Source organism: Gekko japonicus, unplaced genomic scaffold (genome assembly GCF_001447785.1).
Source record: "Gekko japonicus isolate JY-2015 unplaced genomic scaffold, Gekko_japonicus_V1.1 scaffold1113, whole genome shotgun sequence".
Lineage (NCBI taxonomy): Eukaryota > Metazoa > Chordata > Lepidosauria > Squamata > Gekkonidae > Gekko > Gekko japonicus.
This window is the reverse complement of record NW_015173156.1, coordinates 575,736-602,197: the sequence shown is the minus strand read 5'-3', so window position 1 is coordinate 602,197 and position 26,462 is coordinate 575,736. Positions and strand designations below refer to the sequence as shown.

General features: G+C 42.1%; 2 protein-coding genes across 3 annotated transcripts in view; one reads left to right on the top strand and one right to left on the bottom strand.

The window, feature by feature from the left end:
- IFT74 (intraflagellar transport 74) overlaps positions 1-21,340 on the bottom strand; it is a gene marked incomplete at its 3' end in the record, with an annotated part of 31,600 nt that extends 10,260 nt beyond the window's left edge. The window contains exons 1-8 of the mRNA XM_015422414.1: positions 21,262-21,340; positions 17,691-17,830; positions 16,543-16,678; positions 15,883-15,931; positions 12,396-12,494; positions 12,127-12,187; positions 11,381-11,440; positions 8,848-8,909 (exon numbers count right to left, since the gene is read on the bottom strand). Of these exons, the coding sequence (XP_015277900.1) occupies positions 8,848-8,909; positions 11,381-11,440; positions 12,127-12,187; positions 12,396-12,494; positions 15,883-15,931; positions 16,543-16,678; positions 17,691-17,804 (581 nt within the window). The remainder of the gene's footprint in view (positions 1-8,847; positions 8,910-11,380; positions 11,441-12,126; positions 12,188-12,395; positions 12,495-15,882; positions 15,932-16,542; positions 16,679-17,690; positions 17,831-21,261) is intronic.
- A 195-nt stretch (positions 21,341-21,535) lies between these two features.
- Positions 21,536-26,462, top strand: part of PLAA (phospholipase A2-activating protein) — a 23,458-nt gene continuing 18,531 nt past the window's right edge. For both annotated transcript variants that reach the window (XM_015422416.1, XM_015422415.1), the window contains exons 1-2: positions 21,536-21,739; positions 23,567-23,760. In XM_015422416.1, the coding sequence (XP_015277902.1) occupies positions 21,591-21,739; positions 23,567-23,760 (343 nt within the window). In that variant the 5' untranslated portion in view covers positions 21,536-21,590. The remainder of the gene's footprint in view (positions 21,740-23,566; positions 23,761-26,462) is intronic.

Below are 26,462 nucleotides of genomic sequence, written 5' to 3'. Positions count from 1 at the left end.
AGACAGAAACAAAAATGGAAATTACCAGACCATACATGTAGGTGGAGAGTGAGCAGTAAATTTGTTGTAGCTACTTTTCATATATACTTCCCCCCCCAAAGTGAAGGTCACATGTGGCTTTGGAATGCACAGTTTGGATATAAACTATCCAGTTATTTATAATCCAGTGAGGTCCTTCTGAGGAATATCATATACAGTATTAAACAAGGAAAGGGACAAATCCTCTATTGCTTACCCTATATGGAGCCTCTGGTCCTGCACCAGTGACTAGTACCAATATGTACTTGAGCCTTTATGGATATAGTTAGTAAACTTTTAATCCCTAGCCATGCAGCATGAAATAATTTGCCACCCATTAATTTTAATGGTTGATATGGTTTCACCTATTTTGACCATCTGCCGCATGGGTACTTTTTAGATACTTGGAACCTTTTATAGATACTTATCTGTAGACTTGCCACTATTGATGTTACGTTTTGCTACACTTTTCACTTTTTTTTTGCTTGAGTTAATTAAAAACATTATTTAACATAGCTTTCAAAAAATTTATTTCCCTTCACAAAAATGTACTGGGTTTCTTGGAAAGACATAGTAAGCTGTTGTTCACTAAAACTTTCCTGTTTGGCATATTAATTGTGCCTGGAGTGGGGACCAGCCCATAGAAGTAGGGGAGATAGACAACATAGACACACTGTGCTGGGGAGAAGCAGACCATGACTTTATTGATTACAGGTTCCTCAGGTCTTGGCGCAGCACAGGCGGCATACAATGGGTGTAGCTGACTGCCTGACTGCTGTCAGAAGCACTACCCAACCTGCCTGTTGGGGTAACCAAGGGAAGATTGCAGGTATTAGGGCTGGAAACAGCAGAAGCTACTCTACCGACCCATCCCCAGTCCCCTGGGGGCATGGTCAGTGTGTCAAACACAAGAATGGTTGTTATGCACCCCACCCCCAGGGGTCATGCAGGGTTCCCAATTGCCCTGTGTCCCCCCACAGCACAACTGATGCTCCAGATTAAGGCTGAGAGCTACATTCATGTGTGTTACAAAATGGTTGGCTTACTTCCTCCAAAATATTGTACAGAAGAATCTTTATGTGCTTCCCAAGAGATCAGTTACATAAAGAACTGTATTAGGTTTATACCTCATGGTATCTGAAAGTTAGCAGGTTTATGTGCTCAAAACTACCTCAAGTCCCATTCAGGGGAGAGGGAGCAGGATATAAATTTGACAAATAAATAAAAAACAGTACACTAATTCAAGCCATAATTATGAACTGCCAGGTAGAGATGTACACATGCCAGATACAAGTGTGCACAGGAGTTCTGAACACAGTTTTCTTTCTAGCAGTTTCTCACCTGAAGCTCTAAACTCTCCCAATTTAGTAAGTAAACAACAGTTTGGAATGTTATGTTGGGAGCTGGCTGAAAAATTCCAGCTTGCACTTACTATTCTGTGTATATACAGTACTTCAGTGGATCACGGCGGTGTATGTTGTCACAACGCTTGATGAAACTGTCTTCTGTATGCTAACTTGATGTTAGGCAGCTGTTTTGTTACAGTGTGGGATAAGTCTAAACAAGGGGGGAAATTTATGAAGCTTAACCTTGGGCCAATCACTTTCAGCCTAATCTTCCTTGAAGGATTGTTGTAAAGATGCATGAGCAGAGGACACAAGACAGTGTAAGCTGCCTTGAGCTCTTTGGAAAACAGGTGAGACAAAATGCAATAAATATTAACATAGTTCACATTTCTCATAGTCCATTCTGTTTCCAGTGATGTGACTAGGTTTGGCAATGAGGATTCTGATACCTTTTGGGCCACAATTTGCCATGAACAAACCATGGGTAAGGCATAGTTTCAGCATCCTCTTGATTATCATATTGAATGTTAGCATTTCATAATATTCCAGTGATAACATACACCTAACATCCACATTCACAGATTGGGAAAATGAAATTTGCTTGGCTCCCACTAAAGGCTGCTGTTCTCTTTCTGGTCCTGGTCACTTCTGAGAGCACCGATGTAAGTTTCATAATCAAATTTAGCTACCACTCTTTTTCTAAAATGCTCATTGTAAGCCCCCCTACCAACATAATGTGATAACGTAAGTTGTTGTGACATTTATACATTTAATTTCTTCCTAGTCTATATGACATGGTATATTGTACACCACTGTCTAAACCACAATACTTGAGCAAGTCTTATAGTAGGATTCTGATCATTCGTAGAACAGTTGCTTCTTTCACGAACTTCCTTCTTAATGTCATGAAAGAGTTCCTTGATATTGGTTTCAACTGTGCGCGGTCATATATGATCCTGCTTTTCATTGTGGGTAAGGTGGTGGACTAAATAAACTCTTAAATCTCTTCAGTCTTATGACCGTGTGCTAGAATCTAAACATATGATCCTGATTGATTCAGGGTTTTCACATTTGAAATAGTTTAGCCCTATTTGACATCTGAGTTCTGACACTTCATTTAAAAAATAGTGGAACTATCCTCATCTAACCTGAACTACAGAGAACCAATATATTTTAGTGCTTAGACTAAGACTGAGGGGACCAGGCTCAAATCCATACTCTACATGAATCTCTTGTTGGATCTGTCCTTCTCTCAGTCAAACCTAACTCACAGTGCTGTTACGAGAATAAAATGAGAAGAGAACCATGTATGCTGCCCTAAGCTCCTGGTAGGAATAATGGCATTAAAAATTAGGGTGAACTTCTTTCACACACTTTCTCCTTTCCTAAAGGGAGCTCTTTGAGGGGGCGAGCAGTCATTTATAGGGCGATAATAAAGTACTGATTTTTAGATAATAAAGTACTGATTTTCCATGACATTAAATAAGCAGAGGAGCTTGATATTTAACATGTACCCCTCTATATTCGTAACACTTTTTGTCTTTTCCTTTAACAGGAGACAACTGATGCAACGGCAAACAACAGTTCTTCTGTTCTTACACTTAGTAACAATAACCTTAGTTTAAATGATCATGACATCAAGACTTTGCACGAGTATCCTAACATCACAAAACTATACCTGAACAATAATGCTATTGTTGTTCTACGTAACTACAGCTTTTGCAATCTTTCAAAACTAGCAGTTCTAGATGTCAGTAATAACTCTATCCAAACAGTTGAACAAGCAGCCTTTGCTGGCTTAAATGAGCTAACAGCTTTGAATCTACAGAATAACAAAATTGCCCATCTAGATTCTAGTGTGTTCGTATTTCTAAAGAGCCTGAAGGTCTTGAACTTACAAAGTAACAACCTTAGATATTTTGAAATGGAAGTATCACTTAATTTGAGCAAAGTTATACTATTTGGAAATCCATGGAATTGTTCATGTGGCTTGCTTAGTTTACAGAGTTGGTTGAATAATTCACAATTATTAATAGGTGAGTGTAACAAAATGCTTGTGCTCTGGTCATTTTTCTTTCCTTCCAAAATTCTGGCTAGTGATGGTTGTGATGAATTACCTGCATAGTAGCTTTTCAAGCCATCTCATGCCAATTAGTCTACAAATATTTATATTCATTTAAATACATCAAAAAGATGCTATGAGAACTAAAGGTAGCACATAAACATTAAAATCTGTTTTAAAGGATTAAGTTCCAAAAGCTGTTCTATTGTCCATAAAAGAAAGAGGTCTAAACCACCAATCAGAAAATTGCTCAGAATAACTGATAACTTTAGGGCGTTAATTCTCCCCGTAACTAGTAAATGGATTGACAGCACAGTAAAACGTACCAGACAGTATTACAAGTGACATTCATATGCTTTCTGTCCAGGAATACTGTGATGGGATAAACAATCTTCTGTAAAATGGGACTGGTTTTCTTTAGACGGTCCATCTAATTTAGTAATTCTTAACTGAGAACATAAAGCCCCTTAGGGTGCAAACTACAAAGGGGGGGGGGATTCAAGATTTTAAACAGCCTCTTTTCCCCACTTGCATGCCTTCCAACAGCCAGTAGAGAACAGTTGTCTTACAATCCTCACCCCATAACAGGATCAATTTCTAGATTTCAGATTTGTCCCCCAATCCCTTAAAAAAGTGGCACACAGCAGAAAGAACTTAAACAGATATGCCCCCTCTGAGCTTGGGGCAACCCCACAAAAAACAGTATTCCTGATGGGCTTCCAGAAAGAGAACAACAGAAACAGCACTACAATAACAATCAAGATAAGGGAGAAACAAGCTCTCCAAAAAGTGCCAAATTGGGTAAAAAATGGCACTCCTTTGTCTGCATATATCATAAATATATCAATATAAGTAAAACAATCTTTCTTTGAAGTGCTATTTTTATGTCCCAATTTTTTTCTTGTGTCTTGGGGAACATTTGATTATAGTGTTGCACCTTGGTAGTTGGTAAGGTAAAGCTAAAGGTGCTCGAAAGCTAGTTGAATCTGACTCTAGGGTTGCGGTGCTCATCTCCGTTTCAAAGCCGAAGAGCCAGCGCTGTCCGAAGACGTTTCCGTGGTCATGTGGCCGGCATGACTAAACACCAAGGCGAACGGAACGCTGTTACTTTCCCACCGAAGTAGTACCTATTTATCTACTTGCAATTTCTTGCTTTCGAACTGCTAGGTTGGCAGGAGCTGGAACTAGAGACGGGAGCTCACTCCGTCATGCGGCACACTCGGGTCTTGAACTGCTGAACTACTGACCTTCCACAGCCTGCAGTTCAGCGTCTTAACCACTTGAGCCACCGCAGTCCTTGGTGGCTAGTACTTGATTAAAAATTAAGACTCACTAATCTAGCTAACCAATCTGATGGGATATTTCTATAATTGTCATAAATAGAAGCCTTAATAGAGGGAAGCTTAAAGAAGAAGCTGACAAGAGTAAGTGGAAATTTGGTTTTGAGCTACTATTTAATTAATCTAGGCCCAAGAGAGGGCTATGAAAGACATGTGCCGTACACATAGAAATTGGTAAGACATACATGATAATTTTCTCTGAGTAAGCTTAATGACAGATGCTGAACAATGGCTGAATCCCTTCAAGAATGTGTGGATGTAGATGGGAGGGAGGGAAAGGAAACAACCTGTTTTCTATTCTTCTAAGAAGAGTATTCTCCAAATGAGGAGAGTTGAGCATGGTAATTTTAATCAGGTAATTTTAAAAGTGAATATGTTCAGATACACCAATACCTTTTAAACTTTTGATAATCCTATAATGTTGCACAGTTTTATTTGTTTTGAACATTTCTTGGTAGCTAAGGCAAAATAACATTTTAAATCATATAATTAAATTAGGATATATTTATATGGTATTAATGAATCTTGTATAATGGCACTAACTAAACTCTGTGATTCACTTTTTTATTGTTTATACTTCCAGAAAATGAAAAAAATACCACATGCGCCTTTCCAGATAGTCTAAAAACACAACCCATCAAAACAGCACTTATATCTAATTGTCACAGAAAAGAGAAGACTGAAGCAATCACCAAACTTCCCATTTCTATTAATCCTAGCAATGATACTGGAACCTCTGGATATAATGATACAGATGGAAAATTATTATATTCAGGTATATATCAGTTTTGGTTAACAGCAGTGCCCATGTATTTGGTGCTGTGCATTTTGATAAAATTGAATAGGTCTAAAAGAAAACTAGAGGATCATTTAGTGCACTGATGCAGAATTTAAAACAGACATATACCCAAACATATAGTTTCACATACTGTTCGCACACTTTGCCTTAAAACTGCTAAAAGACTTTCCACAATTTATTTAAATTTATTTTTTTTAAAATAATCTTTGCAACTTCTCTGAGAAGACATGTACAATGTAGGGTGCTTCAAGCAATGTTCGCTATATGAGACCAAGAAACCTGCGATGGGTACTAGGTCTGCTGAGGCTGACTACTCCTCAGATGAGGAAGAGGCAGGGAGTCAGCCCAGAAGAAGAACCCTCAACTATACCCAGGCCTCGGATTGGGCCAGAGTGTTGCTCTGGGAGAGAGGCAGGGGGGGGGGGACAGGGTGCTCACATGGCAAAGCCCCACCCCCTTTTTTTGGCCGCCCTCTGCTTCCAGCCTCATTCTGTTCCAGAACGAGGAAGAAGCAGGAGGGTAAGTTGGCTTCCTCCCCCGTCTCTGCCTGCCACGCACCCCGGGAAAAATCCCCCCCCGGTCTCTGCCTGTCCGAGGCTGTTCTAGTGGCAGCTGCGATGCCCGCGGGGGGGGGGGGGGGGGGGGGGGGGAGTCCGTCGTCGCTGCTTTTGGCGGCAGCTGCAACCACCGGGGGTGTGTGTGTCTGCTGAGCTGCCCTCCCCGCCTTTTTCAGGCTCTGCGCCGGAGTGCCGGGCCTGAAAAATGTCCTACAGAGCAATCCCCCCCCCTTCCTTTTTCAGGCTCTGCACTAGAACGCTGAATGTCAATTTCGGCCCCATTATATCCTATGGGCCATTGAAGTCAATGGCAAAAACATAGGGTATATTCTGGGGGCTGGAGGGGAGGGGGTTTGAGGGAGAGGCTCCAAACGTGCAGGGTAGCTGCTGGAGCCTCTCCCCAAGATACCAACCAAGTTTGAAGAACATTGGACCAGGGGGTCCAATTCTACGGGCCCCCAAACAGGTTGCCCCTATCCCCTCCATTGTTCTCTATGGTGGGAAAAAGTAACTTTTTTCCCACCATAGAGAACAATGGAGGGGATGGGGGCAACCTGGCTCTTTGACTTTTGGCTCTGACTGACCTTGATTCTGGACTGTGTTTACAAGCTTCCAGTGTGTGGTCTCTGTGGCAGCCAGCCAAGACAGCACAAAACCAGTGTTTGTTTTGACTTATGGACTCCACTTTCTTTACTACCCTCATGCCAATTAAAGCTTTTAGGATATATGTCTATTTAAATTTCAGAACATAACTTGATATATACTCCATTGCAGCTTTTGTAACTTTTTAGAATATGTAATACGTGTATAGAAAACAAAGCAATGTATTGCATAATACAAAAATAAATGCTTTAGATCAGGGGCCCCAACCTTTCTGAGCCTGTGGGCACACGAAAGCTCATACATGAATAAAACTTTGCTGGTCTTAAAGGTGTCACAGGAGTCAAACTTTGTTCTACGGCTTATCCTTATTCATGCAGGTTTTCCACCCCTTGGCAAAAGCTGGAAATTTCTGATTGGTGTCCTTATAGTTATTGTTACTACTACATTGCTGATTATTACTGCCATCAAAGTCCCAGTGTGGTACCGTCATTTGATCAGCTACAATCATAGCCGTCTGGAAGAAGATGAACCCGGAATGTTTGAAGAACATTTCTCCACAGATATGTGCAGTTTCCCACCAGGACCAGATACCAATGAGAATGACTCCATAGTGGTATTTCAACAATTTCATACGTTTGTTCCAGAAGATGATGGATATATTGAAGATAAGTATATTGATACATGAAGACTTACTTGACTGAATCTACTTGCCTTATGCTGTAATATTAGCACAGACTCGTGGTATATATACTTTCATGAACTACAGAACTAACAAATAACCTGTTGATGCTTTTATTCAATCATAGTATGTATCCTTAAATTTTATAGTTTTCATGCAAAAATACTACAGTGTGCACCAAGGCTCTCTTTGCATAAGGAAAAAAAGATTTATATGTTTAAAAATAGGAAGAAAAACAACATTCAGTGATAATTAAGACAAGGCATATAAGTCAGTAATGAAGTTTGTCAGGAGTTTAAAATATAACAGGCAACAAAAAATAAATCTTTCAATGTTTGAACACAGAGAAAGCATTTTAAAATAATTTTTACTGATATCAAATGGCTTCTTTGGTTTTTGCTGGTATATTCAGTAGTTTGCAGACACTTACAAATCCAATGTAATGTTTCATATTTGTTTGCATTTGCTAGACCTTTTTTTAAGTTATAAAATCTGTATCCCAATAATTAAAATGAAGAACTCTACAGAATGTATGAGTGGCTTTTTTGTTTCTTTAGGTTTGTCCTGGAAGAAAACTATAATCCCATACCAGCAGCAGACACTGTAGCCATGTCCAAAGCTATGGTTTCTGCCATTTACCTTATACCAGAGAAAATATATTCACTGACAACATTTCACATGAGAGAGGCACACTAAACTATTAATTGCTTCATAGCATTTAAACTATTAAAGTTTCAATTACAAAACATTTACCTGGAATGTAAATTCCATAGTAACTAAAAGGCTTTCAAATTCCAAGGAAGTGTGTTTAGGATCATGTTAAGTGGCATACCCTAAGGAACCTGGGCCCTGTTCACATGGGGAATTTGCCGCGGGAGAGCCACGAGTGGATGGCGGATTTTCTGGCCACGATCACACCACAACATCTGGGAAGTGGAGCACACCCGTGGCAAGCTGCCGAAAATGCGCTTAAAAAAAAATGCCTCAACAAAGGTGGTAGCAAACGGTTTGCCATGGGCTGCCTCCGGACTCCCTTGGTGTGATCGCGCCGGCGAGGCTTTTCCCTCTGGCCGTCTGCGTTGCGGCGCACATGCCGAGGGCCGGAACCATGGGTTGCCGACGCGTCTGATCGCATTGTCGCGCGGCTACTTGCAGTGCTGCAAATAGCCACGCCTCCCCCCACGCTTTCCAGCCCGTGTGACCGGGGCCCTGGTAGACCAATTGGTTGTAGTACTGTTTTAAGAGTTTTACTGTAATTTATTTGCTGCTTTATGTAAGCTGCCCTAAGCCAGCTTCGGCTGGGAGGGCGGGTAAAAATCTAACAAATAAATAAATAAAAGTCGCAGCACAGTGTATGTGGCTAACTGTGTTTACTATGGCCATATCAACAACTTTGCACATTTTCAGTTTTCAAATTTTAGTTTTGGTATTTCATATACTTACACTTGTCTTTCTGTAAAAATGCTGTCTATGCTCTGAGCTTCACGGTCATTTTGTGCTCTCAACTATTAAAAAGACAAATCCATCAGAAACTTGGTGAGAACATATTTCCTATTTCTATAGCAAATATGAAAAAATTGCTGTTTCTATAGCTCTCTGTTCCACTATATTTCCTGCTGCAGTGTCACAGAACCATAAGATCAGGCTATAAAAGACTTTTAAAAACAACCACCTGAACCTATAAATATTCATGAGGTTTAATATAAATCACGATTTAGGGTAGCTTTGAATGTAACGTTATCAGCTTGCATGCATAATAGCTGGATTGCTGACACAAGTAACAGGACTGCTTAGGTGAATATATTAACAAATTTCTATAAAGAGCTGAGGGTTTGAAGTCAGAGGCCCCCCCCTCCAACTGTCTCCTCTTGCAATAGCAACGGCTAACAGGCTCGTAGCCATATTAAATAAAATGTAAATACACCTACTGCTGTCTGGCAAGGAAGGGGAGGACAACAATGAACAGCCCCCTGTTCCCTGTCCTTAATAGGTGACTGGCATAATTTATTAATTTAAAATACTTTTATCCTGCCTGTTGACTCTCAGGTCTCATATATGCAGAATCACAGTGAATGGGCTGAGATACTGTCAGACCTATCTTAAAGAGAGTCACACCCTTCAAACTGCATCGAAGTCCATGGGCTTGGGAGGGTATAACTCTCTCTATGACTGCACTGTGATTCATGCAGACATCTGATAGCCTGTTTGAGCACTCATATGGTGTCTAGGTGGATCAGGTTAGTAATATACCCTTTCTTGGTGCACTGGCATATCTTTTTAAAATGATCAACTGATCAGTTCATCAGTAAACACATTCTTCTCTGTTGCTTGAAGAGCTATTTCAAGTGAGAATAAAAACAGCATTGTTCCCATCGTGACCTCTTCTGAAGAAAAGATGTGGCTTTCTTATAGTCTCTTATAGTTAAGAGCATGGAGGAGGCTGCTTTGAAATGGGCATTTGGCCAGCCCTAAAAGTGTGGACTGAACTCAACACACATTGTGCTATGCATATATCCTGAAAGCTAATATACACCCAGTTCTACATTTTCTCATAAAGCAATTGTGTATTGTATTAACATGAACAACTGCAGAAAATTAAAGGTATTTTGTTGTTGAAGAAGTATGAGGCTATGCCACATCCAACCCCTCCCTCAGAGGCAAGATTTTCCCTCCGTTTTTCTTTCTCTTTCTAACTGAGCCACCCTAGGTATCCGTATTCTTCTTTCCTGAAGAACTCTAGCAGTCCCACCCTGTCACAGTATGATATTTTGGCTGCTGGCTCAGCCCAGGAACATGAGGGAAGGATCAGAGCCCCCTTTAACTTAAATGGCACTCAAGGTGTTTTGAAATTCTAAATTAACAAAATGTTTTATTGGACATAGAGGGGAAAAGGCAGGTGAAATCGGGGGTAAAACTTCTGAGGTAACTCAATATAGAACTCTGAAGTAAATCAGAATATGCACAGACTTTAGTTCATATGTTTCAGGCTATTGAGTTTCATGAACTTTTTGCACTGACTTAGGACCTTTAAGATGAAAGGTTTTTGTTCCAGTGTTTCCCAAACACTCCAGTACACTTTCTTTAAGCATTCACTGACTCTTTTGGTTTCCAGAAGGCTGGGGCATTCTATCCAGTACCCAACCCCCTTCTCAGAACACACCAGTACTCTTCTTGAGTTTTATCTGACTCTTAAGGTTTCACAAGGCAGTTTCTAACTACACCAGACCAGGGATCTCTCCACTTTTCAGAATTATCTCACTGTTTTGACTGGGTGGGAAATTTCTTCTCTCTCTAGAAGACCTTTTCTTGGCCTGAATGGGAGTCTTCTCCTAACTACCCACTCCTCTTGCCAACTCCCCCCAGTTCTCCATCTGTGTTAAACTGCTCTCAGTCAGGGCTGAATTAAGACTGAATCCTCCTCAGAATCCAGTTCAGAACTCTTCCTCTGCTCAACCGATGCTAACCAATCAGATCTCTTGGAGCAGCCTATCACTCATGGCTCTCTGGATCTTTGAGGAATTAACCCTTCACAGTCCATTACCTGTTTGTACAGCACTTCTAAGTTTTTAAATGTGCAGTCTGTCACAGATGCAGATGAAGGGAGTAAGATAGATGAGGTGAAATGAAGACTATATAACAGCTTTCCCCCCCAGAGAGCTGAATTAGTTTATTCAGGAACAATAAATTAATACATGGTGACAAACAAGAAGACCTGTTCAACCGCTTATATATCTACCAACAGAAGTCTAAGAAGTTCTAAATGCAAAGAGAAGTGAGTAATGTAACAAATCACATTAAACCAAACTGGTGTAGAACATTATCATTCTTCTCATGAACTATTCACATCAGCAGCAGTAATTTAATGCTGAATTACTACCAATCATATAGGAACACAACAACAGTAGGGGAAAGTCCAATAATAAATTGTCAATTCAAACAGTCAACACTGCATTAAACTTCTAATTTTAACACTTACTAGGTTGTAGTCATTCATCACCTCCTCCATGTCAGTATTGGTGTTGAGCTTATCCACCAACTAAAACAAACATTAAATGTTTAACTATTCATCATTGTTTCCGGACTCACACAAATAACAAGGCAAGAAAATAGAGCGCTTTTATGAACATTTATTGTCCTATCGATGTTTTTTTTGTTTTTGTTTTTAACTATATATTAATTGTAATTTTAAATGTTTTATAATGACTGCAAATTGCCCAGAGCCTGTTCGCAGGGTGGGCAATTAATAAGACTAATAAATAAATAAAATAATAAATACAAATGAACCATGCATTCCCAAATATAATTGGCTAGATTTACAGTAGCAATAGAAAAACTACAGAAATATCTGTGAAAATAATAAATACAAATGAACCATGCATTTCCAAATATAATTGGCTAGTTTTACAGTAGCAATAGAGAAACTACAGAAATATCTGTACAATTGCTATTCACAGTAAAACCAGTATGTTCAGTACATAAAATCAATATAAATAAAAGAACCAAAGTGTCATAACAGTTCATTGTTGAGACCAGGAACGGTGAGAACTAGGTCCAAGTCATAATCAACCACAAAGCCCAATGAGTTACTTTGGGCCAGTCACTAGCATTCTACCAAACCTTGCTAGGTTAAACTCAGCCCAAGACTCCTGTGAGAATAACCACCTTGAGCTCCTTGGAGGAAGGGTGGATAAAAGTATACTAAATCTGGAATCAATAGCATACCATATTGTAGTCTGCCAGCTGTCCTTGAAATTCTTTGATCTCACTAGCTAAAGACTCTGCCCTAAACAAGAACAGAAAACAGATTAGATGCCACTGCTTAAACATTCAAAAACAATCAAAGCAAGTTTCAGGTTTTACCATTTACATCCCAAAAATACTTGTGTGCTTCCCTAAGGACTTTGGTGGTGAAAAATGATTTGTTACTCAAAATGCATAAATACTAGCTACCGTTAAAAACAGATGCTGAGAATGCATGCAACTGGACTTACTGTTTTTCATAAGATAGGTAGACAGAGTTCTCCTGGTTATACATGTCAATTTCTTTCTGAAGCTTGTTAATTTCAGTGGTGAGTTCATTTATTTTGCTTCTGTAAAAAAGTAGTTACCATCTTAATACATTATTTACTGCTTGTTAAAGAACTGATAGATGGGTGGGGACAACACTAGCCCCCGTCCTTCTTCTTTGGCACTCTGCAGTGTCAAACCCAATGTCTACCAGGCCTAAGGGGATCCATGGACACACTCTGTAAGAATCCTCATGCTATCCAGCTAATCAATGAGACCTGGTCCTTTAAAAGCCAGCCCTCTGACAATCAGCTGTCTGGCAACTCCACCCTGGGAGCAGGAAAGGAGAGTGGCAGGGGACAAACTGCTCAAGGGCTTGGCCACTGGGCATTCTCCAGGCCTCATCAGGGCCTTTAAAAGGCCTCAGGAAGGAAACTGAGGAGGACATACTCGCTTCCTGCTCAGAAGGGAGCACAGCTGGTGAGAGGAGGTGGAACAGGATGGTGTTCAACTCCTGCCCTTCTCAGTCTGAGGCCAAGGTGTTCTTCAGTCAAATCAGATCCTAGCACATCAGTGCCATAATCTGGGAACCAACAATTTGTATCATACCTTTCTATAGAAAGTACTACAGAATGGTTCACATTATTCTAGAAACCCCATCAGTGACTAGTTTTCCTAGAGGGTCGCTTTGAGAACAGATCAACCGTCAGGAGGCCTCAGTCCCCATACCATAACAATTTCTTCCTGTAAATTTTCTATATTACAGACATCACTTTCTGCACACCCTTTTATGCAAGGTGTGTGTGTGTGTGTGTGCAACCACAGCTTATGAAACTAGATTTGGCCCAGGAATTGCAGTGGCTGAACCCTAATTTACAACCCTAAGTTAGAACTATGACAGCCAACATGGTATAAAAGTGTCAGACTAGGATCTGGGAAACCCAGGTTCGATTTCCCACTCTGCCACGGATGCTTGCTGGGTGACCTTGGGCCAGTCACACACTCTTGGCCTAGTCTACCTCACAGGGTTGTTGTGAGGAGAAACCAACGCTGGAGAACAACATAAAGTGTTTTGGATCTCCATCGGTGAGAAAGGCAGTACAAAGTCAATAATAAAGTAATAATAACTAACTAAATAACAATTTGTTGGTTTTTGTTCTAAGTACATTTAATTTATTTATTTATTAGATTTATACCCTGCCTTCTCCACCGATGCAGGCTCAGGGCAGCTTACATAAAATTCTTAATTCAAAACCAACATAAAATCTAAACTGCTATACATACTTTCCTACGTAGCAGTGAACAATTATCAAACATTGCCATATCCAATATTTTCATGATAACAGGAGTCAGTCAATACACAATGGTGATGAAAAAGATCCCAGGGAAGGCTCTGATATTATATCTGGATGTAAAATGTGGTCAAATGCCTGGTGGAAGAGCTCCGCCTTTTCAGGCCCTGCGGAATTGTAGTAAGTCCCACAAGGCTCTGATATTTATTTATTTATTTATATTCCAATTTATATCCTGCCCTACCCCAGGCCCTGCAGAATTGTAATAAACTTCGCAGGGCCCCGATATCCTCGGGGAACTCATTCCACCAGTGAGCTGCCACAGAAAAGGCCCTAGCCCTGGTGATGGCCAGCCTGGCCTCTTTAGGGCCAGGGAGAACTAGGGGGTTGTCTCTTAGAACGCAGTGCTCTCTGGGGAACATGTGTTTTTCAGATATTATTAAATTTTATTAAAAAAGAAGAAGAGATTGGATTTATACCCCGCCCTTCACAGCCGCTTACAATCTCCTTCCCTTCCTCTCCCCACAACAGACACCCTGTGAGCTAGATGGGGCTGAGACTGAGAGAACTGCTCTTTCGAGAATAGCTCTGAGAGAACTGTAACTGACCCAAGATCATGTCAGCAGCTCCATGTGGAGGCGTGGGGAATCAAGCCCGGTTCTCCCAGATTAGAGTCCATGCTCTTAACCACTACACCAAACTGGCAAACAAAATAAAAATTTATTTCTACATTGTAGCTCCAGAATAAAAACTCCTGTTAAAATATCCCAACTGGAATGCAGGCAATTGTAGCCAGCTCTCTTACACCATCAAAGAACATGTGCAGGGCTGGCCCCAGGTTTTTTTACACACTAGGTACCCCCCCGTGCGCCCACCAATTTTCTGGCGCCCCCCCCACCCCTCCGTGAGCACCAGCGGTCTGGTTTCAGGGGCACAACAAAGGTGGGGGGCGGGGGGTCCTCCTGGCTGGAACCACGGGACGGGGCAGCTTGCACGACGGTTCCGAAACAGGAGTGTGGCCAGAGCAAGCTCCACCCACCTGGGGCAGCTGCTGGGAGGGGAGAATCGGCCGCGCATGATGCGTGGCCCAGCAGGCCATTGGACCCCTTTCCTCCACCCCGGGGGAACGTCCTCACATGCACGCCTCTCCTCCCCATGTCCCCGAAGGCCCAAAATGGACCCTGAGGCCTCAATCCATCCCGTGTCGGGATGAGGGCGAAACGGGAGGCTTTTAAAGACGAGTGAAACTGACTAACGCTGCCGGGCTGTGCAGCTCAGCCAAGGTGCCAGGCTCAGCCAAGGGAGGAAATTGACCAGAATTGGGATCAAAACTGACCCATCTGGTCCAAGGAGGTGCGCCCTGCAGGGGTCTCTCCTTCCCCAGCCCCAATGAGCCCCTGAGGACAGCCCCTGCGGACTTTGCGCTCTTTCCCCGCGACCCTCCTTGGCTGCCAACTCCCTCGCCGGAAGACCCGCTGCTGCACTATAGGAATAGCAGCCTGACGTTCGCGCCTAGCTCTCGCTCGGCTGGATTATGTGGGAGGGAAGGCGGGGCGGCAGGCAGGCTAGAGCGGCACCCTGCTCAAGCTGGCGCCCATAGGCAGCTGCCTAAATTTTGTCAATGACGGGCCGGTCCTGAACATGTGCAGAGGTGGAGGACACAGTTTTATCCTACTATAAATTAATCCTGAGTCTGATGAACTTATGGGAGAAGCTGTCTGTGTGTGTCAGCTGGAGGCAAGAGGCAATCTCTAGTAAAGAAAGAGTTCTTAAGAGGTCAGCTATGCACCAGTCACATGACCAGGTCAGGCAGAAGGAAAAAGGAAGCTTCAGAAAGCTCCATTTCCAGTACTCAGAAGGCAATGTGTGTGCATGTAGTACAAAGAAATTGTTGAGAAAGTGTGGCAGGGTACGTTGGGAAGGAGACAGATGGGACAGCCATGGTTCCTGTGCTGAGCACAGAAAAAAAATGGCCTGGTGGGAAAGAGAGGAGGCACAGGTGCCACAGAGGGGAAAGTCTTAACCACCACCCCCTGCCTGGACTGCAAAGCAGAAGGGAGATCCCAGGTACGCACTGTGAAGAACCACAAACCCTTTAACAAGGCTAGGCCACCATTCTTGACACAAACTGCTTACATGGAGATACCACACATACTCATGAAAACTATATTTCACATACCTAAGCACTCCAAGATAATATGATCTATCCATAACTTGTCTCTGCGGACCTAAGAAAGAAGAACAAATATCAGCGATTTGTTAACAACAACTCAAAGCTATATTGGTCAGGCCTGTGACTACTGGACTTAGCATCTCACATCACATGGCAGCACAAACATATTCAGAGAAAGGCTGCACAACTTGCTGACAGGGCAGAGATGGGTAGGGGACCAGCCGCAGAATGCTAACAGTAGGGGCAGGACTGTTAGACATGGTTCCTCCTCAGGTGGGACACGTCCAACTGGTGTTCAGAACAGTCCATGGCAGTGGAAAGACTGGCATTCCCTGCAGGGGCCCCCAACTCAACAACTAGGAAGTTGGCCCAGTGACACAAGCCCAAGCCCCCCAGGGGGCACTGCACCTGAGAGAGGGATGTGGCCCAGACCTGGGTCAGGCAGGCTGAGGGAAGCAAGGCCAACCCCATGACTGAGTCCACAGAAAATACAAACATGAATAAACAATCAACCTTATTGTGAAAATATTAACACCAGATTTTCAATAATAATAACATGAGCAACCCAGCAACGAAAGGGACCCTGCCCTGGGGAAACGGCAGGCAAGGCTGCACGGGGGCCTCTACCCGGCTAGGAGACATTGGCTACTACTCCCCTTTCATTACCTTTCATTCCTGTTTTCATTCCACTCAGCCCTTGCTGAGTCACTGGACGGTCTGCAACTTTAATCTGTGAGGAGAACACCACTCCAGTACCTATGGGTACACCACGTGTACCAGGTCTTGTTGTGCCTGGAGGGATCTGAAATAGAAATTGGGGAGAAAAAAATTATTGGGGCAGGAAGAAATTAATGCAGCAGTTCTGAAGAACCTTGATTATTCTGATCTGTAACGTATGAATAGGCAAGCTGGAACCTTAAAATGAGAGAAATTTAAAGTCTAGCTACACTTTAGGTACAAATTTGTCTCAGAATCCCAATGACCATTTTATTGGGTCTTAAAGAAGCAGCAGCTTCAGCAAAAGCCAATTTTTCCAAGGGATAATGCATGGGGGCTGGACCACAATAAGGAGTAGAGAATACTAGCTTTTTATTGGCAGTGATAATACGTCATGTACCTTTTTTGTTATTGTATGAGTTTGATATTGTTACTGTTTGAAATTGTACAGACATTCTATGTTGTATAAAACTCAATAAAATAAAAATAAAAAGTTTTTCAAAGCAGTAGTGAAGCAGTCACTAGGAAAGGGTTAAGCATCCTCCTTCCTGCTATTTTTCCTTATCAAAACTACTTGTTTTTTTTTAAAAAAGGCAATACTATTTTATGCAAATTTGTGTCCTTGAAGGTCTTTACTTGAATAATAAAATGGAGCAACCTGAATTACACTGCAGATGAATAACAAAAACTTGACTATAGGTTGAATAGATGAATATATGGGTGTGTGCAATGTAAGAAAATATTATTATTAATAAGCATCTTGAATCCCAGGAGAGGCTTACAATCGAAAATGATAAGAAAGGATGAGACACAGCAAGGTGAGAAATCAGAGAGTGAACAGATTGTTTTTTAGCTGCTGCTTTTGAATTATGAACTTCTCAAAGCAGGTGATCTGCTTATATTTCTTTGTAAAATTCCATGTTGATGACATGATATAAGTAATAACAAGAAACTTACAGTGTAGACACAAAACAAAGTGTCATATCATGAAGATGAGACCAAATTGCAAGATTTTTTTTAAAAAAAATTCTATATCACTCACAATATATACTATATCTTTGTTCCTTGTATCATATAGGTTTATTCAGTTAACATACCCCACTACCCAACAAAGCTGCAGATGGAGGTCGTAATGAGGATGACGGAGGTCTGGCTCCCAGCCCCATTCCTGTAGAGGGACGAGATGTAGGAGGCTTGTGATTAGTTGCCATTTTACTTCTTTCCTTTAAACTTCCCTCTAGAAATAAGCATATATTACACATTAAAGTCTGATGTATAGGTTTCCTATATTTGAGACAACTACAGACTGATAAAAGCATTTATTTTAAAGAAAGCCTTTAGAATTCCCTTCAGATTTTAAATCAGAATTAGAAGAAAAGAGAAGAGATTGGATTTATACCTCGCCCTTCACTACCCAAAGGAGTCTCAGAGCGGCTTACAAACTACTTTTCCTTCCCCTCCCCACAACAGACACCCTGTGAGCAATGTTCCCTCTAATCTGTGGAGTCTTGTGAGCAAGAATTCTTCTTTGTGAGCTACTGGCATTAAAGTTGTGAGCGAGCCATTTGGCTACTGCATCAATTACTTTGCTCTGGAGCCCTCCTTCCTGAGCCAAGACGAAAATGTGTGAGCCGGAGGCTAAAAAACTGTGAGCTAGCTCACACTAACTCAGCTTAGAGGGAACACTGCCTGTGAGGTAGGTGGGGCTGAGAGAGCTCTGACAGAAACTGCTCTTTTTCAAGAACAGCTGTGCCAGAACTATGACTTGCCCAAGGTCATCCAGCCAGGTGCAAGTGGAGGAGTGGGAAATCAAACCTGGTCCTCCCAGATTAGAGTCCGCGCACTTAACCACTACACCAAACTGGTGTAAATTATATTTAAGTACCACTTACTTGTAGAGTTTATGCACATATTATGATTGCAACCCTCAGAATTAAGACTCATTGAGAAAGGCTTTTTAGGACTATCTAGCACATATAATTTTTTGTTTTTATATCCATCTATCTGTCTACCTATGTATGTAAATACATGTACATATACACAAAACTATTCACCAACATATCCTATCATTTTATACACACGTCAAAATCTCTGATCTTACATTTTCTTAAGGCCTAATCTTACTCCATTAAACATTATTTCCCCCATGTGTGTGTATGTATGTATGTATGTGTGTGTGTATAGCAAGTTTATTAATAAGCATAATGAGTCAGCACTTGTTTAAACATGTATCACTTAACACTACAGCTCTTTGTGTCCATTACTGTACCAATAACATACTGGCTGCAGTAATCATATCCTTTATATATCCATGATCTGTTTTTACCTCATTTTGTATATATCCTGAGGGAAACTTGGATCACATGGAATTCTCTACTTCACAATCTCAGTTAAGACCTTACTTATATCCTGACAATACTTTAGGACATTCCATCTACATATAGAAGACTGTCTCAAACTTTTTTGTATCTCCAGCACAGACTGGATACATTAGCTGTTATTCTAGCTAATCTAGGCAGGGTATAATAGTTGTACATCCAAGGCTGTTTGTGGTTGTGGTGTAATGGTTAGTGTTGGACTAGGATCTGTGAGACCCAGGTGTGAATCCCTACTTTCTCATGGAAGCTTGCCAGATGACCTGGGGCCAGTCACATACTCTCAGCCTAACCTACCTCACAGGGTTCTTGTGTGGATAAAATGAAGGGGAGAATGTTATAAGCCACTTTACATTCCCATTGGGGATAAAAGTGGGGTATAAATGGAGTAAATAAACAAACACATAAAACTCTACACATATTTTTATGCATCATAAACCATAGATTTTTCAGAGATACCAGATAATCAGTTCCCCATTTTAGTTTATAATCTGTTCTTTTATTTTATAGATCTATTAAAGAAGTGTATTTTGGCTATAAATTCCTTTTCGTAGTGGAAAGTAAGGTCACGTTCCAAAGGACTTACAGCGACCCTGTAGGGTTTTCAAGGCAAGAGACACTCAGAGGTGGTTTGCCATTGCCTGCCTTTGTGAAGCAACCCTGAACTTGGTGGTTTCCCATCCAATTAGACTAAGATGTGTTCAAATTTATTTAAAGCTCAAAATATATTCTCTGGTTGTTGCATAGGTTGTATTAAACCTCTCATTTGGATATAAAGATACTGAAATGCAGCCCACCCTCTGTTTAAATCTCTGAAATAAGTACAATAAGATATAGATAAATAGATCTATATTTTATGAAGTTTCATTAACTCGTTTTTAGCCATATAGCAAAAGTAGTTGCCCCTTTGAGCTCTGAAAACCCCATACTTTGAATTAACAGTATGACTGATGAATACTTCAGCCTTAACTAAAATTTATCCCACGCTTGGGTTAAGACTGATTGCATAAAATGAGAGTCAGGGTTTCTCCTGCCATATCCAGACACAAAGCAGAATATCTACTTTTAATTGCTTTTTGTCCCAATAAATCATTCCTGTTTTGACTTGAATAGCCCAGGCTACCTCCTTTTCATCAGATCATGGAAGCTAAGGAGGACTTGCCCCTAGTTCATATTTGGATCGGAGACCACCAAGGAATACCATGGTCGCTACACACAGGCAGGCAACATCAAACCACCTCTGAACATCTCTTACCTTGAAAACACTATGAGATCATCATTAATTGGCTGCGACTTGACAAAACAACAACAACAAAATCCCCCCACCCTAATCCAACAGGGAATTGCCTTCAACATTAATGTACAGTAGTATCTTCAATTGCAGGAAGTCCATGACAACTCCAGTGCTGTTGAAAGATCTCATTTTATTATTGGCTTTTTATTGTTCCATATAATCTATTCACAGCTGACCGAATAAGTGTACAATAGTAAAAAGAAACCAGATTTTGGTAATATTTTTATAACATAAATTTCTTTCAACCATGAATGTTAATTGCAGGCAATTTTAAAAGATATATATCTTCTTAATTACTGATTCTAAACTATTTGAGCTAGGCGGTCAATAGTATCTGAATTCGGATATCTGATCTAATGTTTTACTTTTGTCAAAACAACCAAGTATATTTCACAAAATCTTTAAAAGATTCTTTATGGTTTTGTAAATTAAAAACTAACTAATGAGCATACATTAATTCGTATATCATCCTTGGTAAATTGGGGCGGCTCGGGTGTTTTTTGTTTCGTTTTTAAATGTCCCATAGTATGTTTGTGATAAATCTGAACCATGCAAGCAGATAACTAGCGCCTCAGGGAGAACACACCGAGACATTCATAAACAAAAGAAGAAAACAAAAAACACCCGAGATGCCCCAATTTCCAGCCTCAAGTGGTACACAGTACAATCCACACTATTAGGACTCTACCACTCTCCGTCCCTGAGGAATATACAGATACGAGTTAGAATGTATTTAGGAGAAAGATGGTTGTGTGGAGGGCAACATATTTCAGCAAGATTCACAGAGACTTCGGAAACTCCAACCTGGGACGGGCTGTAGGGTAGAGTGGCTTAGGGATTTCCATTCTAGGTTTGGAGGCGCCGCAGTAAAAGCCCTGCCCCCCAACCCGATTTCAAGTGTAGGGGCACAAGGTTCACTCCAGCGTCCAGCTTACCTGACTCTTCCTCTCACACGCCCCCCCCCCCCCCCCCGGGAGCTCAGGGGGGAACTTAACCTACCGGCTTTCCTCCATGCGTCTGCCACCGTATCCTAGCAACCAAGCCAGAGGACTCCCGTCCCCCATGCTTCATTCTCGCCAATCGACGTCTCATCGCGGGATGTCAGAACGAGTCTTCCCTCGTACCGACCTCTAGATTGCTTTGCGCTTGCATTCTGGGAAATGTAGTCTCCTCGCCCACCGTCGCTTTTCGCCCGCTTCGGCTCATCCTGGATGGCGCATGTTTCTTGGCGCCCAGTGAATGACGATGATTCCGGTGAAGGGAGGGGGAGAAAGGAAGGCGGCGGCGCTGTTCCCACTGCTGTGTCAGGGTGGGAAAGCCGGAGGGCGATGGCGAGCGCAGGTAGCAACTACCGGCTCCGCTGCTCCCTGGTGGGGCACGAGCTGGACGTGCGGGGGCTCAGCAGCTGCCTCTTCCCGACGGGCGCATTCGTGTCGGTGTCCCGCGACCGCACGGCGCGGCTGTGGGCGCCGGACAGGTCAGTGCTCTCTGGAAGAGGGCGAGGAATGGGGCGGGTGACGCGAAGTTGGGCTGGCTCCGGTGGGACCTCGCGCGCCTCGCTCTGTGGGGAGCCGGTCTGGGAAGGTTACAACAGTGTGATGTACGAGCCTACAACTTAAATCGGGGAAAAACGAAAAGCCCTAGCCAACGATCTAAGATATTTCTCGGTTAAACAAATACCCATTCAAGCTCCTGTTCTTTCATGGGCCTTGCGGTGATGTGCCAGGCAAAGGACCTGATTCATTTCAGGCGCTCCCGAGATCGCTGGTTACACCCCACCCCCAAAGTACTAACTAGTCGGTTTCCTTTCCAAACCTATCTTGATGTGTCAGTGGCCAGAAAAGAAAGGCTGACGTTTCTGGATTATGAAATTTACCTGCCTTGCCCACTGGAGGCAATTGTTGTTACAGGAGAATAGTGTTTATAAACCGGAGCTAGTGTCTGATTTGGGTGAGAACAACTTTGTTAAAGTTGTGTGAGCATACCATGGCTTCATATCTTTGGTGAAGGTTTAATGGCGGTGTACGCCAAAGTAGCAGAGGGATAAGATCTGGGTCACTGGGTCACACAACACACTTGGGAGTCTGGATGTGGTAGGAAGCAGGACAAGCAAGCTTCAGGAGTCATTCTCAGGAGTAAAATCAGATGCATGCTTCAGCCGCCAACAGGGCTGTAAGGAGCATTTGTTATAACTAAGCCTGGAAAACATTTTCTTATTTCTGCTTATTTTATAAGAAGCTGTTGTAAGCCAGGCTTATAATGTGTAAAAATTGGGATTTCCTTAGAAGGTCCATTCATTTGTCCATTGCTCTCATTATTATGAACTGTGAAATAGCTGTTTCTGGTAAATAGCTCTTGCCATATTTATGTAGCTGTGTGAAGGCTGAGGTCAGTCCCAGTATCGTTCTTTGAAGTGGTTCTACTGGGGGTGGGGTGAGGTGATAGAAGTACACTGAACAGTGGAAGTAGTGTCAAGATTGTCCTTAGTAGAAGAGACACATTCCTATCCCATGTTTGGATGCTCAAGAAGCATCCATGATGTGCTTTTCAACAACTTTGGTTGGAATTACTTGTGCTTTGATGTCATGTAGATTAGGAGACTGTACAATATGCTTTGTGAGGCTGCCTTTCAAAAGTGCTTGGAAACTTCAGCAAGTTCAAAATATAGCAGTGAGATCTGTAACCACTACAATGAGCATACCTCAACAGTACTGAAAGAACTGTGATGGCTTCCAGCCTGTCTTTCAGCTCAGTTTAAGGTACTGGTGTTAACCTATGGAGTTCCAGAGTACCTCTAGGACCATTGCTTCCTGTATCAGTCTGCCTGTCGAGATCATTGAAGACGTATTGGAAAGTGTTCAGTCAGATGATAACTGACTAACCTCAGCTTTGGCTTTGCAACTTTTGAACACTCTTCCTACTCTGCTTTATCTTACATGTCACATGAAGATTGTTATTTTCTTTAGCCTTTCTTAACAAATTCATATATTTTGTTGCTGTTATGTGTTTTTATCACCATCATTGTTTTATTAGTAATTGTTTCACTGATAACTGTAACTTACAAACCTTATGGAATTATTGTTATAAGTTTTATAATGAGAGATCACGAGCCATGCATTTAGAAAGGGGAAAATATCAGCATATGAAGCAGATTCTTATTTCAGAAAGAAAGATGTATTACCCTGTTCTCTCTAGTGCGATAAAATCAGCAGTGAATTTTTTTCTAAAACCATAAGACTAGGTTAAAGTATTGAAAGAAGTTGTTATAGTAACGTAAAATCATTGGATTCTGTTTTGTGTTTAGCTCCAACAGAGGATTTTCTGAAATGCACTGCATGAGTGGTCATTCCAATTTTGTTTCTTGTGTGTGTGTGATCCCTCCAAGTGACATCTACCCCCGTGGATTAATTGCTACCGGTGGCAATGATAACAACATTTGCATCTTCACTCTGGATAGCCCTACACCACTTTATGTTTTGAAGGGTCATAAAGATACAGGTAAGAAAAAAATACGTATTTGGTGTAGTATGTGTGAGATACACACATTTGGTGTTGGATATAATGATTACATGTTCACTTGTTTCCTCCATTTTACCCTCACAACTACCCTGTGAGGAAGATTAGACTGACAGGATGACTGCCCCCATGTCACCCAGCAGCTGTCATGGCAGAAGAGATCTTGAACTCAAATCTCCTCAGACCTAGTCCATCGCTGTCACTACTACACTATAACATGCTCTTTGCCAGTATTAGGTTTTCTACAAAGAAAGTCATGTGTATGATTATCTGCTCATGGGACAGAAATTATGGGTGGGTGGGCGATGTCTGGAATTCTTGGCTGTCAGGGAACAGGGTAGTTCACTTGAGGGTCAGCTTGCTGACCTGGAGTAGCTGAGAGAGACAGAGATATATAGATGAGACCCTTAGGGACCTGTTAGAACTGTGTCACTCCTGCGCTGACAGATCCTCTGCTTTGAGGGCCTTGAGGATGGAGAGTGATGTCTCGCTGACAGATCCTCTGCTTTGAGGGCCTTGGAATTGGAGGGCATCAGGCTGTGGAGGCTAGAAATAATCCCTTAGAAGGGACCCCTTCCTGAACCAATATTCTCTCGTACCTGGGATACCCCTCTGAGGTAGTGGTGGTAGGCTTTTGGTAGTAGGAAATTCAGTCAATAGGAGAGTAATTCAGGTGGGTAGCCTTATTGGTTTGAAGCAGCAGAACAAAGTTTGACTCAAACGTTGTCTCATTAGGAGGATGGAGAGTGATGTCTGTGGCAGGCATGTGCAAGGATTGTGGATATCATGTGCTGTCTAGATAGGCTGATAGCTAAGTGTGGGAGAGGAGTCAGTAGTCATGGTGCATGTTGGCACCAATAACATTGGGAGATGTGTGGTCCTGAAGTATAAATTTAGATTACTGAGGGGTAGGCTAAAGGCCAGCACTTCAAGGCGGCATCTTGGATTTAAGAGCTGTATATGTCTACAGCATGCCCTCCTTATCTTGAAAAACATTTCACTCATTTTAAAGAAAATATTTCAAAGTTTTTTTTCAGGGTGTGTTAAGTGCCATCAAGTTGCTTCTGACTTGTGGCAACCCTACGAATTGTTGACCTTCAAAAGGCCCTGTCGTTAACAGCCTTGCTCAGGTCTTGCAAACCGAGGGCTGTGGCTTCTTTTATAGAGTCAACCCATCTCATATTGGGTCTTCCTCTTTTCCTGCTGCCTTCAACTTTCCCTAGCATTATTGTCTTTTCCATTGACTCTTGTCTTCTCATAACGTGACCAAAGTATAATAGCGTCAATTTAGTCATTTTAGCTTCTAGGGAGAGTTCAAACTTTATTTAATCTAGAACCCACTTGCTTTTTGGCAATCCATGGGGTCCATAAAAGTCTCCTTCAACACTTCCTGTCAGCTTTCTTCATTGTCCAACTTTCACACCCAAGAATAGGAATGCGGGCTGCCCTTCCCAGTCTTCTTTTTTGTTGTTCTTTTCTGTTTGTCTCAAACATTGCAGCATATTGCTGTTGTTGCTACTTGGAATGATAAAAGGGTTGGAACACTTTCCCTATGAAGAAAGGTTAAAGCGCTTGGGGCTCTTTAGCTTGGAGAAATGACGGCTGTGGGGTGACATGATCGAGGTCTATAAGATTATGCATGGGATAGAGCAGGTAGAGAAAGAAGTACTTTTCTCCCTTTCCCATAATATAAGAACTCATGGGCACTCAATGAAATTGCTGAGCAGTCAGGTTAGAACGGATAAAAGGAAGTACTTCTTCACCCAAAGAGTGATTAACACATGGAATTCACTGCCACAGGAGGTGGTGGCGGCTACAAGCATGGACAGCTTCAAGAGAGAATTAGATAAACATATGGAGCAGAAGTCCATCCGTGGCTATTAGCCACAAGGTATAGAAAGGAACTCTCAGGCTGGGGAAAGTGATGCACTGTATTCTTGGTGCTTGGGGGAGGGCAACAGTGGGAGGGCTTCTAGTGTCCTGGCCCCACTGGTGGACCTCCTGATGGCACCTGGTATTTTTGACCACTGTGTGACAGAGTGTTGGACTAGATGGGTCATTGGCCTGATCCGACATTGGCTTCTCTTATGTTCTTAAGTTTACTCCACCCCATGTGTGTTTCTCACTCTTGCAAAGCAATAAACATCCTGCAACTTGCAGTATGTTTGTTCATTTGTCATTGTTTTCCTCCCATTTCTGTGGCTGCACATGTGCTCATCGAAAAGTTGTCTTATCAGCTTGGAACTAATTTTTGGTACTGTCTAGTTAGAACAATATGCATTGCTGTGTTAACATCAGAATAGGTACTGCTTATAGTTTTATCATTGCAATTGATGCAAGTTCTGGTGTTTTTGTAACTGGAGTTAATGAGAATGTTATTCATACTCTGTGATTGGTCATATTGCATGATACTGTGCTAGAGATGTGAAGTTCTGAGGGGGGAGGGGAAGAAACCCCAAAACCATTTTTAGGGGAAATGTGTGTTCCCAGTTCTCTCCTTTTCCCCAAGAGAAAATCTGGGGGGGGGGGGGGGGGAAAAAAAAGGTGGGGGGGGGGGGGGGGGGGGGGGGGGGGGGGGGGGGGAAAAAATCGCACTAGAGATCCTGGTTTAGAAACAGAGTTATTAGCTCCAGAGACCGGCATAATCCCCAGGGAGCCCAGAGGGAAGTGGGCCTCCCGCCACA